This window comes from Lepidochelys olivacea (assembly GCF_965140295.1).
Source record: "Lepidochelys olivacea isolate rLepOli2 genome assembly, chromosome: 14".
NCBI classification, from domain to species: domain Eukaryota; kingdom Metazoa; phylum Chordata; order Testudines; family Cheloniidae; genus Lepidochelys; species Lepidochelys olivacea.
Window position 1 is genome coordinate 23,495,759 of NC_140424.1, and position 17,857 is coordinate 23,513,615.

The 17,857-nt window shown below is 49.5% G+C and overlaps 1 protein-coding gene across 1 annotated transcript; it reads left to right on the top strand.

Moving 5' to 3' along the window:
- Positions 1-10,883: 10,883 nt before the first annotated feature.
- On the top strand, positions 10,884-17,573 carry CCDC42 (coiled-coil domain containing 42; the record flags this gene model as incomplete). Its single annotated transcript, XM_084646708.1, has 7 exons — positions 10,884-10,960; positions 11,980-12,085; positions 12,264-12,368; positions 14,107-14,304; positions 14,862-15,083; positions 16,744-16,902; positions 17,475-17,573. The coding sequence occupies 7 exons, from the start codon at positions 10,884-10,886 to the stop codon at positions 17,571-17,573; spliced, it is 966 nt and encodes a 321-aa protein (XP_084502834.1).
- Positions 17,574-17,857: the final 284 nt, after the last annotated feature.

Sequence of the window (17,857 nt, forward strand, 5' to 3'; positions counted from 1 at the left end):
TTTGCAGTGAGCAAGAACATCGCTGAAAATATTCAGCATGGACTGAGCTGAACCTGAACACTGAGCTAACAGCTCCCGAAGGGAATTTTAGCAAGAAATGGAAACAGCTGGCATTCCATTACAGGCCATGCTTGCAATGCTCAGGTTGGCATGAACAAACACCACCTCCTAGGGACCAGCAGAACTACAGCAAAGCCAAATGCAACAGGAGATGAAGTTTCTTCAATGGGTTTTTGTTAAAGAGTATGCAGTATGGCTGTAGTTGTGTTGGTTCCAGGGACTAAGAACAAACATACAGTCAGTGGTCTAAGAGTCTGTAAAGTTCAGGCATCCTCTGTCTTTTAGGCTGTGTCTGTCATTTATATTACAAGTTCTTACTATTCTTACTGTCATTAGAGGTGGGGCTGCTAAAAATTGCCTGTTATTAAGGTTGTCCTCTGCTTCCCATTATAAGACCCTGTTTTCAGTTGTGTAAAACTTTGACAAACTATCTGTTCAGGCTGAAATTTTTCATGCCCACAGAGCTGTGCACACTCCCTCACGCTCATACACACCCAGAAGAAGGTACAGCAATCTCTCCTTCATCCGTTCCAAGTGACTGTCTCTGCTCTGTGTGCTGGGTACAGACAGGGGTGCAAGTAGGACGGTACCCTCCAGTACGCAGTACCGGCAAGAGATTTTTAGCGGGTATGGGGTACCGGAAAGACTTTGGGGCTAACCCCTCCCCTCCGGGGGTGGGGGCTGTACTTTGCTCCTTAAAGGAGCAGAATGTTGCGAGGGAGGACATTCATTCTTTATATGGCTTTAACAGCACAATACATATGCTAACAATTTTAAACAAAGGCTTTGTTTAAGTTTGTTAGCATATGTATTATGCTGTTACATTGATCAGGAGTCCTCAAGAGAGATAGGGGGTGGGGGGGGGTGGGGGGACAGAAGGTGTCTAAACAGTGTTTTTGATTCTGTTTCTCCCCATTGGTCTGAATTATCCATGACATCCATACTGCAGCACATCAAGTCCAAATCATTAGAGGAATGCCTCTGCTTGCACTGACCAGAGGATGTTTGGATTCTGATGTCAGCCCAGTTCTGCAGCCTGATGGGAATCAAGTGTTATCCCCAGTGTACCTAGCATTCTTCTTTGCAGCCAAACTAGTCTAACATGCATTTTGTTAACTGGAACTGGAGCAGCAAAACAAAGAAAACAATTGTCTCCTTTTCCAGCTTCATCGGTGAGAGAACTATAAGCGAAGATTATAATGCTGGACACTGACAGCCTTAAACCAGCTGCCTCAGGAATCTGCCAAGAACTTTGCTGAAAATATGTTCCTCATCTTAGCAATGGAGCTAAGACTTATCACACATTTGCCCACCTTTATTTGAATGAAGCTCCTTCTGATCTGACAGCTCAGGCATTGTCAGTTTAATCCAGAACAATTTACAAACTTGGAACCTAATTCTGTAAACCCTTAATCATTTGATCAATCCCATTGAAGACAATGGGACTATTTGCAAGAGTATGGACCACCTTTTTGGGCTGGTAAGAGTTTCAGGAGTTTGTTCCTGTAAAACAAGTTGAATCCCCCATTGCAATGCAATGTTTGGGTACAATACCGTAAAGCAGTTTAGGATACAGTTCTACTTAAAATTTGTCTTTTAATAAGTCATACATATGCTGAAATGGCTCCTCACCCAACTCCCATATTCCATATAAACAGACTGAATACTACTACATATTTGGGGGGAAAGTGAGTAGTTAAGCATGTTGATGTTTGTATATACAAAGAGGGGTATCAGAGGGGACAGACAGAGCCTGGAGTCCTGGGCTGGGGGTGGGGCAGTACGGAGTCACATGGAGGGTCACATGGGGAGGTCACATGCCTCCCCTTGTGTCCCTCCCATGAGTGCAGTACTAGCAAGAAATGATTTCTACTTGCACCACTGGGTACAGATACCCCTGTCCTAAAGAGACATCCTTTCCCCATTTCCCAGAACACAGGGAACCAGGCCTCTACACCAATGGCTCTCACCCTTTCCAGATTACTGAACCTTTTTCAGGAGTCTGATTTGTCTTGTGTACTCCCAAGTTTCACCTCACTTAAAAACTTACAGAATCAGACATAAAAATACAGAAGTGTCCCAGCTGACTGTGACAAATTGCTGACTTTCTCATTTTTACCATATAATTAGAAAATAAATCAACTGGAATATAAATATTGTACTTACATTTTGGTGTATAGTATATAGAGCAGTATAAATACGTCATTGTCTGTATGAACTTTTAGTTTGTACTGACTTTGCTAGTGCTTTTTATGTAGCCTATTGTAAAACTAGGCAAATATCTAGATGAGTTGATGTATCCCCTGGAAGACCTCGGAGATCCTCTAGGGGTACACGTACCCCTGGTTGAGAACCACTGCTCTACAACAAACCCGTATTTGTGAATATCCACCTGAGTACAATGCACAGCCCACTTCCCTGAGTTTCCTGGCCCCTGGTATTCACAAACATTCAGTGAGCCTTTATTTATGAGAGCGGAAGCACAAATCTCAGGGCTAATCAATGTTATAAAATAAAAGAATATAAAATTCAGACTGGTCTAGAGAAGGGTGATCAGTAGCTTCTGTTCACCCTGCCTCATTGCACATGAACAAGGGCACTTTCCATGAAACTGAAGGGTGGCAAATTCAAAACTGAGAAAGGAAATTAATTACACACCATGTGGGAAAAGTGACTGTGGAACTTGCTGCCAGGTGAAGTCATCGCGGCCAAGTATCTAGCAAGATTCAATGAGGCATTGAATGATTATATGGATAACAGGAATTTCCAGAGTCACAACAGTTCATGCTAAAAGAAGTGTTTTGGAAGGAACATGAAGCCTCATGCTTCAGGGCATTAACCAATCTCTAACCACTAGGGATTTGGATGAGACTTTACAGGGGAAGATTATCCCGTATCTGTCTGTTGTGGGGTTTATTGGACCCTTTGCTGAAGCATCTGGTGCTGGCTATTGTCAGACAGGATACGGTAGCAGCTGGACCTCGGTTCTGATCCAGCCTGGCTATTCCTGTGCTGTAGCAGATGCTGATGGGTGCCCAGCAGACAGCGAGAGGGATTTGCCCATGAGCTGCCACCTGGGCTCATTCCCTCGGGGGTGGGGGGAGAGCTTTCTTTTGGCTGCTACGATTGCTGTTTGTATTTTCCTCTGCAGTGCTGGGAAAGCAATAGAAGATGCCCATATCCTCAGTAATGAGAAAGGTCTAGGAGCCCAGCATGGAGAAGCAGAGACAGATGAAGCCTTGATAGGAGGTGACATGCTGGCAGCTGCAGGACTCCGGCTGTGATTAGCTGGAAGTAGGGAGCCTTGTCTCAACGGGATCCATAAAACCCTCTGGCTCAGTAATGAACTGGAGACTGGCCAGGTGGCCTGAGAGAGATGTGCACACTCATTTATATGGGGATGCTTCCCCTTCACTCTTAAGGGGGAGGCAGCTGGGCTGGGGGCTTTCTTGTCAGATGTGCTCCAGGATCCGTCCCATGCTTCCTCCGCAGAGGCCTGGCTCTCTGTGCTGCACTTTCACCTGTTGTTCTGGGAAAAGGGGAAAGGGTGTATCTCTAGGACACCAGTATCCGTACCCAGCGCTCCGGGCAGAGGCGCTCGCCTGGGGAAGGGGCTAAGGATGCAACAGGTGAAGGAGAAATTGCAGTATCTTCCCCCGGGTGTGTATGAGTGTGAGGGAGTGCGTCTGAGCATGTCTACCATGCTCAGGGCCTGACCCAAAGCCCACTGAGAACAACGGAAGTCTTTGCATTGGCTGCAGCGGGTTTGGATCAGGCTCACAGAGAGTAAAACACTTGTCCAGTCTGGGGAAATAAAGGAAAACAACCAAGTAAGAACAAATGTAAAGTCTCAATGAGAAAGAGCACAGACTGTGACACTCATCTTGGACTGACTCAGACAGCACTTCTCCCTCTGGGCTCCCCAGGAGGGGCAGGGAGATTCTTTGTGCCTGAGTCACAAAAGCCCTGCACCTCACGCAGCCATTTACCCCAGCGCACACTGCAGGGAAAGCAGCACTCCCACTTCGGTCTAGCCATGCTGGGCATGCTCACTGTGCATTGTTCTAACTGATGGCACAAGGCGCAGGGCAGCGGAGCATCCATCCCTCTATAGTTACAGGTGCTGGATGGACACAGAGAGCAGAATGGGAACATCTCTCCCACGTTTACATAGCTACAAACATCACCACGGACCTACGGGAGCTTCCTTGCTGTTTCCTCTGGTCTTTGTTCCTGGGATGAATCTCTGTGCTCTTTCAGGTGGCATCACTGGGAAAAGTCCTGCCCCCGAAAGGTGAGAGGGTCCCATGCTGCTGAACATGTCCCCCCTCCCCACCTCGACACACACACACTGCTCCGGCAGGGACCTAACTCCTAGCTGTCATTCTTGGAAAGCAATTCTTTTTGCACCCTGATTACTCCTGAGCACTACCTCCCAGTGGGACAGGACACTTTGCAGGGCATTTCTAAAGGGGACCTGGACCCCTGAGGCCACCAAACCCACTTCAGGTGGGTTATAAAGACAGACACTAGCCAAGGCCCCTGAGCTAAAAGAAACCCTGTCGCTGCCAAACACCCCACTAGGAATATCTCAAGTTCTCTTCTTCTGCTTGGACCCCCGGAGCCTGCAGGGACTAGAGAGCAGTTTCTGCTGCCCCTGAAGCAAATGGCTGTTTGCTGACATGACTAGTCTGAATGCCAGTGATAAAAGCCAGGCACTTCTGCTTTGCTAGGGTCGCTTGTCTCTAAATGAGCCATCTCATAATAAGAAAGGAGCCCATCAGTCTGCTCTCGGTTTGGAATGCCTGGCCAGCTCTCTCATCTCACTCCTGTTTACAGTGAAAGAGGGTCGCAAGGATGTGACCATAAAAGATTTCCTAACGAAAGCTGGACTCGTGTCAAAAATGAAAATGAAATTTTCCAAGAAAATTGGGCCCATTCCCTCCCCCCCCCTCCGGCCGTCTTGGCTTTTGTTACTCATGGACAGGACTTTGCAAATGAGGAACCATCTCAGAGTTTAAAGCACCCCTGGATTTTTAAAACAGACTTAGTCATTGGAAAGGAACTATGAACCCCCAACCTCCAGACGCTCCAGAATCACCTATGCCAACCGTGGGCATTGGCCATGCAAAGCAACTTGTTCGGTTGCTCTGATGGTATTTTTCTGACAAAATTAAAAGTCCACTAACTTTCACCTCCCCCACCAGCGCTTCCAACCCGAGACGTTTTTACGTCTCTTCTAGCACCAAGCACAGTCAGGGCTTAATTAGTCCAGCTAAGGCTCCCAGTGTGCTGTTCACAGTAGATTGTTTTTGGTAGGCCCCCCCACACACACACGTTAGCTGTCATCTCAGACAGCTGGCAGCAGGGAACGGAGCTGAATTAGGACAGGAAAGAAGACATGCTCTGCTTAAGCTTGAATGATTTTCATTAAGCTTGTTGCTTTTGGAACTCTCATTATACATAAATGAGGCATCAAAGTTAGGAAATGTGTCAATTTTCCAGCAACTGTACGTTGCACTGCTCGTCAGAGCTTACGTGCTAGTGTAGGTGCAAACACCCCTAGTTGGACAATTTGTAAGGACTAGCAGGGTTGTCCTTAGGCATACGCAGCATACGCGGCTGCATAGGGCACCCGAAAATTTGGGGCACCCCTGGTTCTTAGTTTTCAGAGTAGCAGCCCTGTTAGTCTGTATTCGCAAAAAGAACAGGAGGACTTGTGGCACCTTAGAGACTAACCAATTTATTTGAGCATAAGCTTTCGTGAGCTACAGCTCGCTTCATCGGATGCATAAAGTGGAAAATACAGTGGGGAGATTTATATACATAGAGAACATGAAACAATGGGTGTTACCATACTGTAACCAGAGTGATCACTTAAGGTGAGCTATTACCAGCAGGAGAGCAGGGGGGAGAGGGGGGGAAAGGGGGAACCTTTTGTAGTGATAATCAAGGTGGGCCGTTTCCAGCAGTTGACAAGAACGTCTGAGGAACAGTGGGGGGTTGGGGGTGGGGGATAAACATGGAGAAATAGTTTTACTTTGTGTAATGACCCATCCACTCCCAGTCTTTATTCAAGCCTAAGTTAATTGTATCCAGTTTGCAAATTAATTCCAATTCAGCAGTCTCTCGGTGGAGTCTGTTTTTGAAGTTTTTTTGTTGAAGAATTGCCACTTTTAGGTCTGTAATCGAGTGACCAGAGAGACTGAAGTGTTCTCCAACTGGTTCTTAGTGTCCACCCTCCCACCTCTTCCTATCCCTGTTCTGACCCTTCCTGCAGGCTCCCACAGCTAGCTGCTGCAGCCTGGGGAGTCTTCCTCAGGAGGGGATCTAGTAACTTAAAAATGAAAAAGCCTTCCAACCCGCCAGACCTATTAGCACAACATTGAAACTGTTAAAGAGCCTTTCAGGTGGTAATGAAGCCATTTCACAGGCATTTGCCAACTCCTATGTATATACTGAATGCATCCGATGAAGTGAGCGGTAGCTCACAAAAGTTTATGCGCAAATAAATTTGTTAGTCTCTAAGGTCCACAAGTCCTCCTTTTTTTTTTTGCAAATACAGACTAACATGGCTGCTACTCTGAAACCTAGGTATATACTGTCAGTTTCTGAATTTACTGACAAAACCAATTGTGCATTACTGTAATATTTACTCAGAACATGTTAGTCTACAGGACCTTAGTTTAAAATTTGCTTTAAAATGTTTCATTAGTGTGTTGCTGAAGACTATAAAATCACATCGCTAAAAAATCCTTGCATATTTTAGATGCACAATTTGAGTATTCATCTTTAGCCTTAAATGCTTGGATCTTCAGACATATAATTTTTTAAACAAATCCTTCAAAAGACCACCCTTATCTAAAATACACATTTTAATTTTAATTACTGTAGTGCAAAAAACTTGCTTCCAAAGTCTTCCTGTCCTTTCTGTCCATCCCTTTCTCCCTTCAGCCCCCTGTTGAAGAGAGTTCTTAAAGGGACAACACCCTTTTCGTTCCAGATAGCTGGACAAACGAGTTTCCCTTTCTTTACTTCTGACTATTTGATGAACTAGTTTTAAGAGAACCCTCTAGCAAAATCAGTACCTTAGTAAGATGTAAAATCCTTTGTTATGCCTAAAATCTTTGGAAACATTTTTTTAAAGTTGATGAAATTTCATAAACATGTCTATTGTTGTGGAGATCACACAAAGTAAATTAATATTCCCTTTTTCTAAAAGCAATGAATATTGTTATGAACACACTAAACCTCTGTGACTGATTACAATAATGTCTTTGTTTCAGTGAGTTACATATGTAGTAATCTGGAATGATTACTTTATGAAGGCTTAAGAGTACATTTAAAATATAAAATCAGCGTAGAAATACTGATTAAGAAAATGTAAAACAGAGAAGAGCTGCATCATGTATTTCATAATATTTAATGTTGTATTCAGCAGGACAGCTGACTTGCCCTTACTACAAAGTTTTTGCAAATAAATTTCTGACAAACTTCAGGGTATATCAAAATCCCCGTGACTGACATTTTTTATTCCCAAATTTAGTGCTTTTAATTAGGTACCTTAGAATCATAGAATCATAGAATATCAGGGTTGGAAGGGACCTCAGGAGGTCATCTAGTCCAACCCCCTGCTCAAAGCAGGACCAATCCCCCATTAAATTATCCCAGCCAGGGCTTTGTCAAGCCTGACCTTAAAAACTTCTAAGGAAGGAGATTCCACCACCTCCCTAGGTAACGCATTCCAGTGTTTCACCACCCTCCTAGTGAAAAAGTTTTTCCTAATATCCAACCTAAACCTCCCCCACTGCAACTTGAGACCATTACTCCTTACCTTCTGCATGTCCAGTCTTTACCATCTGGCATGGAGTGTAAAACATGCTCCATTATTTTTTTTTTTAAAAAAACCACTCTTCTGCAATTTCTTTCTAATATCATTTGCTTCATTTGGGTTCAGGGATTTGGCTGGAAGGGGTTATCAGGGACTAGGGAGTGGGAGGGAAGAGGAGGGAGACCGTGGGGAGAGGGTGGGGCCTGGGCAGACTAGGGGTGGAATGTGGGCGGGGCCACAGGTGGAAGAGGTTGGCTGGGGAGCTAGCCTCCTAGGGTCACCAGCTGTCCTGATTTTATAGGAACAGTCCCAGTTTTGGGGGCTTTTTCTTATATAGGCACCTATTACACCCCACCCCCCATCACGATTTTTTACACTTGCTATCTGGTCACCCTATAGCCTCCCCAAACGGCAGCTTCACCCACCGCCCATGACAGCAGGTAAGAGCAGGTCGGCTTCCACACACCCAGCGTGCGCTGCAGTCTCCTTAGGCAGGGGCTGTATTCACAGAACCAAATGCGCTGGTGTGGCGCATTCTGCATGAGGCAGAAGGTACGGGGATCTCTGCGGGGAACTGTGACTCTCCGCCACCGTGAGGTGGGCTGGGTGACTCGGTATCCTTGCTGCCTCGTCCCTTCCCGCCCCGGGCTGCAAGCCCAGGCTACCGTCGGGAATAGGGGCACCAGTTTAATAATACTGTGTAGGGCCCCATAAATCCAAAGGATGGCCCTGAGGACTGGCCTCAGTTCCTCTGGCTGTTTCAGCTGAATGGCCTGGCCTGGTAGATGAGTGGCAATAGCAGGTTCACAACCTGCTACCCGAGCTCTAGCCACTAGAGGGGGACAAAGAGCTCTCAGGTGGCAAAGACTAGAGCTGGGCAAAGAATGGATTTTTTGGTTCACAGACAATTCTGAACAATTGAAAGAAATCATTTTGGGTTTCAACATTTTTGGCAAATCAAAAAGTAAAAAACCAACATTTTGGGTCAATTGAAGTGTTTGGTTCGACCCCAAATTAATCATTTTGTTTTGACTTGAACATTTTTTAATGTTTAAAAAAACGTAAATAAAATTAAAGGACATTTTGAAACAAAAAGTCATTTTGAAAATGTCAAAATGAAATGTGTCATTTTTTTCAGAATTTTAGTTGGGGGATTTTTTTTCAGTTGAAACAATTTGGCAAAATTGACACAAATTTGCAAGAGATTTCTGTGTCACTGAATCTGCATTTTTTTTCTGAACAAACGTTTTGGTCAAAACTTTTTGCCGAGCTCTAGTAAAGATGCCTGAGCCATGTGAACACTGGCACTTAAACTGCATTGCTGCGCCACTGGCTGGGAAGGGGTACAATAGTTTTCAGTGTAGACAAGGCCAAAGTGTAACAGACTGTCAGGGAGAGACGTCCATCTCCAACCTGTATCAGAGAGAACCAAACCTCGGAGAGCCTGAAGCCTGAAATCCAGCCCTAAGGACTGTTTATCCAAGCCAGTTCTCTGTTCATTCACTAGGAATAAGCCTGAGCCTGCCTCTTTCCTTTGGGCAGCATGTGAAGGGCAGGAAACCTCCCTAGTTGATATAAGGGATCAGGTCACTCAAGCTGCACTGAGAAGGGCACAAATGTAACTAACTGCAGCTTAGCTGCTGTAAATACATCTTGCAAGGCAAACTCAGTGTATACCCCAGATTAATGATCCGGAAGATGGCGTGGATTGTACCCTCAGCAAGTTTGCAGATGACACTAAACTGGGAGGAGGGGTAGATATGCTGGTGGGTAGGGATAGGATATAGAGGGACATTGACAAATTAGAGGATTGGGCCAAAAGAAATCTGAGGAGGTTCAACAAGGGCAAGTGCAGAGTCCTGCACTTAGGACGGAAGAATCCCATGCACTGCCACAGGCTGGGGACTGACTGGCTAAGCAGCAGTTCTGCAGAAAAGGACCTGGGGATTACAGTTCTCCGGTCAGGGAGTAGAATGCTCCATTTGCATGGCTCGGATCTCATTGGGATGTTATTATTTATCACAGCATGAGTCTTCACAGGGCTTCTCTATGTTTTGTTCTGAGCAAATATCTTAGATCTACTGTGTGTGTGTGATTGCCCCCATGTTGGCCAACACAGATTGAACTGGGAACCTCCACAACTAAAAGACTGAGGTGCTATGGCTTGTAACTGTGACTAACATACACATACATATATTGAATTTTATAATGATCTGATGCTCACCTCCTCCTGGACACACCTGCCTACACGCAGGAGCTGCCTTTCCTGCTGGGAATACTGCAATGGTTGTGAAGGGCACAGAGAGAGGTGACCCTGGAGAATTGTCACCTGTGCAGCATGAGGGAACCCCCTGCCGTCCCCCGAACCCTGGCAGCAATAATGCTCCGTCTTTACAAAGATGCCATGTATGTTATGGCTAAACCTTTGACAGCTTTCCCTCTTCCTCCCCTTTCTCATGTCATGGCCATTGCCAACTCAATCGGCTTAGCGACACGGTGCACGGGGGGCCAGCAGGAGGAGCACAGGCTGTGCACCGGGCTTTCAGCCCTGCTGACCTGGACCTCCCGAGAGGCTCATCCAATTCCTCCCTTCCCAAAGGGGACATGGAAGGGAAGGGGAGGATGCAGCAGTGGAGCTGGGGACTGGGGCGATGGCTCCCTGCAGCCCAGCCAGATAGGAACAAATTTCCCCTTAAGGGACAGGAGCTTTAAGGTTGCTAAGTAACCACCTGGCATTGTCCAACCCTGGCTGCTGGGGTTCCATGGATTCCAACGGTACATGGAGCCAGCCACCAAGCCTCTGTCTGCTGGGGGCTCTGACAAGGAGGGAAGGGAAGAGAGGACCTTGGGAAGAGCAGGAGGGAGGTGCTCAGGGATTGTGGGTGTGTCCCACGCCAGCCCGCTAACTCCTACATAGGGCAGCTGAGCTGAGCCCCAGGGAGAGGCTGCACAGGTGGGGCCAGAGCAGGGCTCGCCGGGGGGAGCAGACACAATGGCCACCATGGAGGAAGAGGACCTGTCGGAGTATTTCCGCATGCAGTATGGGCAGAAGCTCCTGAAGCTGCTGATGTGAGTAACACGCTCCCCTCCCCATCCCATCCATCCCCCGCCTTCTATGGCCTTCCACTGTTCCACCCTCCTCTGTCCCATACACCCACCTCCTTCTCTCCTTTCCCCCACATCCAGTCCTTCTCCCACATCCCTTCTGCCTTTTTGTCTCTCCACCATCTCTCCCTCTCCCACCTTCCCTTGCCCTCCCTCCACCTTTCCCCTCATAGAATATTATAGAATATCAGGGTAGGAAGGGACCTCAGGAGGTCATCTAGTCCAGCCCCCTGCTCAAAGCAGGACCAATCCACAACTAAATCATCCCAGCCAGGGCTTTGTCAAGCCTGACCTTAAAAACCAATAAGGAAGGAGATTCCACCACCTCCCTAGGTAACCCATTCCAGTGCTTTACCCCCTCCTAGTGAAAAAGTTTTTCCTAATATCCAACCTAAACCTCCTCCACTGCAACTTGAGACTATTACTCCTTGTTCTGTCATCTGCTATCACTGAGAACAGCCTAGATCCATTGTCTTCAGAACCCCCTTTCAGGTAGTTGAAAGCAGCTATCAAATCCCCCCTCATTCTTCTCTTCTACAGACTAAACAATCCCAGTTCCCTCTGTCTCTCCTCATAAGTCATGTACTCCAGCCCCCTAATAATTTTTGTTGCCCTCTGCTGGACTCTTTCCAATTTTTCCACATCCTTCTTGTGGTGTGGGGCCCAAAGCTGGACACAGTACTCCAGATGAGGCCTCACCAATGCCGAATAGAGGGGAATGATCACATCCCTCGATCTCCCTCCCATCCTGCCTTTCTCCCTGGGCACAAGTAGAATTCAGTCTCCATGGTCATGGCCCTGGGCTTCATCCACACATGGTGCTCTGCCATGGCACCCCAGCCCTAGCCGAGTAGCTCAGAGCCCCCAGGGCACAGGCCGACCGAACAACGAGGCCGTCTCCCTTGCGATGGGCAGGCAGCACTGAGCTCATGGGCGCAGCCACAGGCAGCCCCACAGGGAAAGCTTTTGTATCTTTGCTGCAGGAAATTCCCAGCGACGGAGGAGCAATCCCCATCACCATCCATTCGGCTGCTGGAGAAGAAGAAAGAGGCCACGCTGGTGCACAGGGCTATGGAGGCTCAGAAGGAGGTGAGAGAGGCGTGCGTGAGGGACCCCCTGAGAGGCACAGTGCAAAATCTGTCCCACTGGCCTCTGGCCCTGCTTTGGAGGGTCAGGGTGCAGGAACACTGACTATTGGCACCGGAAGGGGGGCTCACTGAGTCAGAACAGCTGGCTCACCTTTTGCCTTTCTCCATGATCCTTGTAGGCTTTCCGGACGAGGATGGAAGCCCTGAATAACCGATGGGAGGAGCTCAGGGCCAAGGAGATTCAGCTGAAGGCTTATATAAAGAAATTTGAGCAGTTCATACAGGTACAACCAGTCCAGTGGCACTCACATAACACGCCCCTGAGCTGTAACACAGCCGCCTGTTCCCATTCCATGTGAACGTCTCCTGTGTGGTACACCCGCACACACCCCTGAGCTGTAACACAGCCGCCTGTTCCCATTCCATGTGAACGTCTCCTGTGAGGTACACGCACACACCCCTGAGCTGTAACACTGCCGCCTGTTCCCATTCCATGTGAACGTCTCCTGTGTGGTACACCCGCACACACCCGAGCTCTAACACAGCCGCCTGTTCCCATTCCATGTGAACATCGCCTGTGTGGTACACCCGCACACACCCCTGAGCTGTAACACTGCCGCCTGTTCCCATTCCATGTGAACGTCTCCTGTGTGGTACACCCGCACACACCCCTGAGCTGTAACACTGCCTCCTGTTCCCATTCCATGTGAACGTCTCCTGTGTGGTACACCTGCACACACCCCTGAGCTGTAACACTGCCGCCTGTTCCTATTCCATGTGAACGTCTCCTGTGTGGTACACCCGCACACACCCCTGAGCTGTAACACAGCCACCTGTTCCCATTCCATGTGAACGTCTCCTGTGTGGTACACCCGCACACACCCCTGAGCTGTAACACTGCCTCCTGTTCCCATTCCATGTGAACGTCGCCTGTGTGGTACACCCGCACACACCCCTGAGCTGTAACACAGCCGCCTGTTCCCATTCCATGTGAACGTCTCCTGTGTGGTACACCCGCACACACCCCTGAGCTGTAACACTGCCGCCTGTTCCTATTCCATGTGAACATCGCCTGTGTGGTACACCCGCACACACCCCTGAGCTGTAACACTGCCGCCTGTTCCCATTCCATGTGAACGTCTCCTGTGTGGTACACCCGCACACACCCCTGAGCTGTAACACTGCCTACTGTTCCCATTCCATGTGAACGTCGCCTGTGTGGTACACCCACACACACCCCTGAGCTGTAACACTGCCGCCTGTTCCTATTCCATGTGAACGTCTCCTGTGTGGTACACCCGCACACACCCCTGAGCTGTAACACAGCCACCTGTTCCCATTCCATGTGAACGTCGCCTGTGTGGTACACCCGCACACACCCCTGAGCTGTAACACAGCTGCCTGTTCCCATTATGTATAGAGGGCTCCTCCATGATACACCTGCACACACCCATGACTCCCTCCCTCTCAACTCTCTTCTCAGCATAGAACAGGAATGAACATTGCAGGGCAGTAGCCATGATGTTATCTGCCAGGGCCCCTCCCCCAGAGCCTCTTCACTCTGTATCTCTGCCAGAGAAGGTCTCAGGAGGGGCTGGCCAGGGGTGAGTTGCTCTATGTTGCCATGAGCCTTCAACACCAGCTTTGTCATGCCCAGCTTAAGTGGCATCCATCCCAAAGTCTCAGCCAACATCTTCCCTTAGTGCTGGTAGCAGGGTGTTCTCTGCAGTCCTCCTTAGGACTAGGTGCCAATGGCCGTGGAAGCTATGGGACCCCATGCCAGCTGCTGGTGACTGTCTAGCTCGATTGCTGTCCATTGGCATGATCATGGCTCATTCAGGGTTCTTCTCCCCTCCCCTCCTCCACGCCACCATAGTCTCTCTCCTTTTCCAAGTACTGCTGATGTTGGAGGGGCGTGGGGCTGGATAGGAGGCACCTCCTTATGATGTGGTCACATCGCTAACCTCCCACATCTCTTGTCTGGGGTTTCCTTTCTGGGGTGGTGGCGGGGGGGATTGCTAGGAAAATGACCTGAAGCGAATCAGGGCCCTGAAGAAAGCCAACAAGGAGAAAGAGCTGAAGAAACAGAGGGTGAAGGAGCTGGCCAAGGCCAAGCTGGACATGGAGGTCCTAAAACAGGAGCACCAGCAGCTCTCCAACAAGCTGCAGCAGTATTCCATATTCAACAAGTACCTGGAGACGGTGGTCGAGGTGTCGGAGGTGAGCCTGGACCCTAGGGGCTCCCACATGCTGAGATGGGGAGCTGAGATGGGACCATGGGCAGCGGCAAAAGTCTCAGGGAGAGATGAGGCAGGGCCCAGGGTTCCCTGCAGCTGGGCGTAGAGAGTGTAGAGGAGGTGAGATGGGTTTCCCTTGTGCTAGAAAGGAGCCAGAGAAAGGAGCAGGGCTGTGTGGCAGGGACCTAGGGAAGGGACTGGAAGTTTTAGCAAAGTGGAGGTGGGACCCCAGGGATTTGGCCCAGGGAACAGAGGGTGAGGCTGGGATGAGCATGGCCCTCCCATGCATGCGTGGGAGGCTCAGGCCAGGGGGAGGTGTGATATTTTCCTGGGGTAGGGGTGATGACGAAGCTGGGACACAGGAGAGCGCTGGTGTGGTAAGGATACTCTGGGGCAGATGTGCTATTCTCCCCTGTTAGAGGGGAGGGGATGTCCTTCCCTGCCTGGGCTGGGTATCAGTGCCGCCAAGTGGCAGTGTGACAGGCTCCCGTGTGCCGTGCAGGGCTACGGGGCAGTAACGCCCAGTGCACTGTGCTGCAGTTTGAGGAGATACGGGAAGTCATTGGCCGGTACAAGACGCTGGTGGGCATGCACCAGGACCTCATGCAGTCGGCGCAGGAGGGGCTGGAGATGATCGAGCAGGCGAAGATGCGCCTGTCGCACTACACGGAGGAGAAGGACGACGAGATCCTGCAGCACAACAACCAGCTGGCGCGCCTGCAGATGCGCTTTGACCACGCCCGCAGTGATGTCATCGTCTGGGTAAGGGGGCTCCCCATACACGTGCCCCGAGGAAGCCCTCTTCCTCCCCGCAGACACAGGCAGAGGGACTCTCCCAGCTTGCTGGGCAGTGGTGGGACAGGAGGCTGGCAAGGCAGCAGGATACTGCCACCCTGTTTGTTGGGTGGGTGCCTCACCCCTGACCCAGTGGGTCATCCCAGGGTTCAATCTATGACTGCACTGGGCCAGGAGGACAGACCCTGGGTTTCAGAGCACTGGTGGGTCACAGAATCATAGACGTTAGCCCTTGTGCATAGCAGGAGAGTTCCATTCGGTCGATTTAAAATCTGTCTATCTACACCAGGGAAAACCCCAAATGCCGCTGCCCTTGCCACAATTTAAGTCTCGCCTGAGTTGGTTCTGCATGGCGACCGAAGCTAGACTGATTTAAGAGAGGCCTAACCCAGCATAAGGCCCTGATTCATTGGAGTACTGAACCGGGGACCAGTGGGACTCTGCCCACGCTTCATGTTAGGCACAGGTGTGAATAGCTTGCTGAGTCAGGGTCACCCTGCATCTACGCTAGGGGGTGCTTGGGGGTGACAATAAAGCAATGGCATGACGTGGGTGCATTTTTTCTCATTTAGACCAGACTGCTGGGATACGAGAGACCTATTTGGTCATATCCAATCTATCCCCCAGGGCCAGGGCTGGATTGTTCCCCACAGGAGGGCCTCCATGGCTTTGTCTAATGTAGCTATATAGGCCTCAAGTCTTGGGGCTTTCACCAGTCCCTGGGATGAAGATCCCAGGGGTTCAGAAACCTCAGCATGGCTATGGTTTTGCAGCTGTTCAGCCTTTGCTTTGTCCAAGTGTAATCCATGACTCCAAATTATACCCCTTATAGCCCTTGATTCACCCCTCTTTTCTGTTTATACCCTTCAGAGATTTGCAGATATTTGTCATGGTCCTCCTGGTTCATGGTTGGTAGCCAGGGCCCTGTGAATGATGGGATGACACGACTGCGTAAATAGCTGCATAATTCCCCCTGTTTTAGAAGTAGCTGCAGAATTGTGCTCTGCAATCCAAGCTTTCATTTAAAATCACAAGAAAAGTGAAGAAAACCTTCCAAATGCGACGCATCCTGTCTTATTGTTTGGTTCTGGTTCCTTCCCCATTTCTAGTACTGTTATACAGTATTTATATCATTACCTCTTTGAACATTCCCTGATGAAGGCACGCTGGCTGCTGCTGGTGGTGTGAATTGTTTTTCTTTCCCAGCAGCATTACAATGTGCTGCCCCTTTAGCAGGGTGTTTTTTAAGTTTCCCCCCGCCTTTTCCAGTGCTCCCAGACTGTCCATACCTCTTCCCTCTGCATCATGCTCACTAGACTTAGCTCCCCAAACCAACTCTTGTGAACTCTGACCTGCTTGTGCAGGTGCATTCTGGGAACTTGCCATTACTCTGCTGATTTCTCGTAATGATGATCACCAGCTATGGCTCATGATCCCGAGCCGAGGCTTTTCCAGGTGTGAATGGAAGTGAAAGGACAGATCCATGCTGTGTAGTGTCCAGGGGGAGGGTGGGTACTGCCCAGGTGGCAGATGGGCCGCTATCAAGTTGGTATCTCCAGTGCTTTGCCACCCTCTCTGCTGAGCAGCTTATTTCCATGCTCTCTGCCGTCCTCTCCTCTCTCCGCAGGAGTCTCGCTGGGCCCACATTCAGAACACAGCCGCCAAGAAAACCCTCATGCTGGGCACCATCAAGATGGCCACCCTGAACCTCTTCCAGAGTGTGAGCAAGCAACTGAAGGAGACCTTGAGCGTGCCCGTGGAGGACACCCACAAGCAGCTGGACATGGTACAGCCAGGCTGATGCCTACCCTCACCCCCAGATCAGGGAAGGAGAGCAGCACCTGCCCCAGCTGCAGGAGAGGCCTGGAGAAAACAGAGTATATCAGGCACCTCACCCCACCCTGGAGGGGACTCTTTAGGACAGAGCTGGGGTGCTGTTGGCAGAGCAGAGGGGGGTGTACACCAGCAATAAATGAGCATGGTGTCTGAGTTGATCCTTGCCCCCTCTCGCCCCAGAGAGGGGCCAGGGCAGGAGAGGGAGGGTCTATTTGTGGAGGCAGAAGGCTGGATGAATTGGGACCGCGGGTGACTGAACTGGCTACAAATCCCTTGTGTATCTGGGCCATCACTCCACGCTTCCATTAGCTGGCTCCCTGCCCTCAAAGACTGGCCCCCAAAGAGCCATCCCACTTGCTCTGAGCTGGGGATGCAAATGTCCAGTCCTCCTCCTCTGCAGACCAATTTAAAGCCATGGGAAATGTGCCTTTCAGAGGAGCCAAACACCTGCTATTCACTCTGCAAAAGCCATTCCAAGCAGTCCTAAACCTCCAGCCCTGCCATCTCTCTTCTCTACCCCAGATCCAGCAGTTCATCCAGGACCTCTCCGATATCTGGGCAGAGGTGAGAAAGAAGGACATCCAAAGCCGATCAATGATAGTTGTGGTCAAGGACGTGTAAGGGAAACACCAGCTGCCCCTGTTCTGCCAAGGGAAGGCTTGGCCAGCTGAGACAGGAAAGGAAAGGGTCTCCCATGGATGCTGCAGACTGTACTTTGGTGCTCTCCGTCCTCCTGGCTCTGAGCTCCTGGGCAAACGGAGACTGTCTGTGTTATAAAGACAATGTATTCTAAGACTCCACGTCATTTTCATGGAGTTTGTTCCTCACATTACATTAAAAACCACCCCACAGCGCCCTGACATAGAGCTGGGGGCATTTCTCCACTTACACGTTGTTGCTGAAAA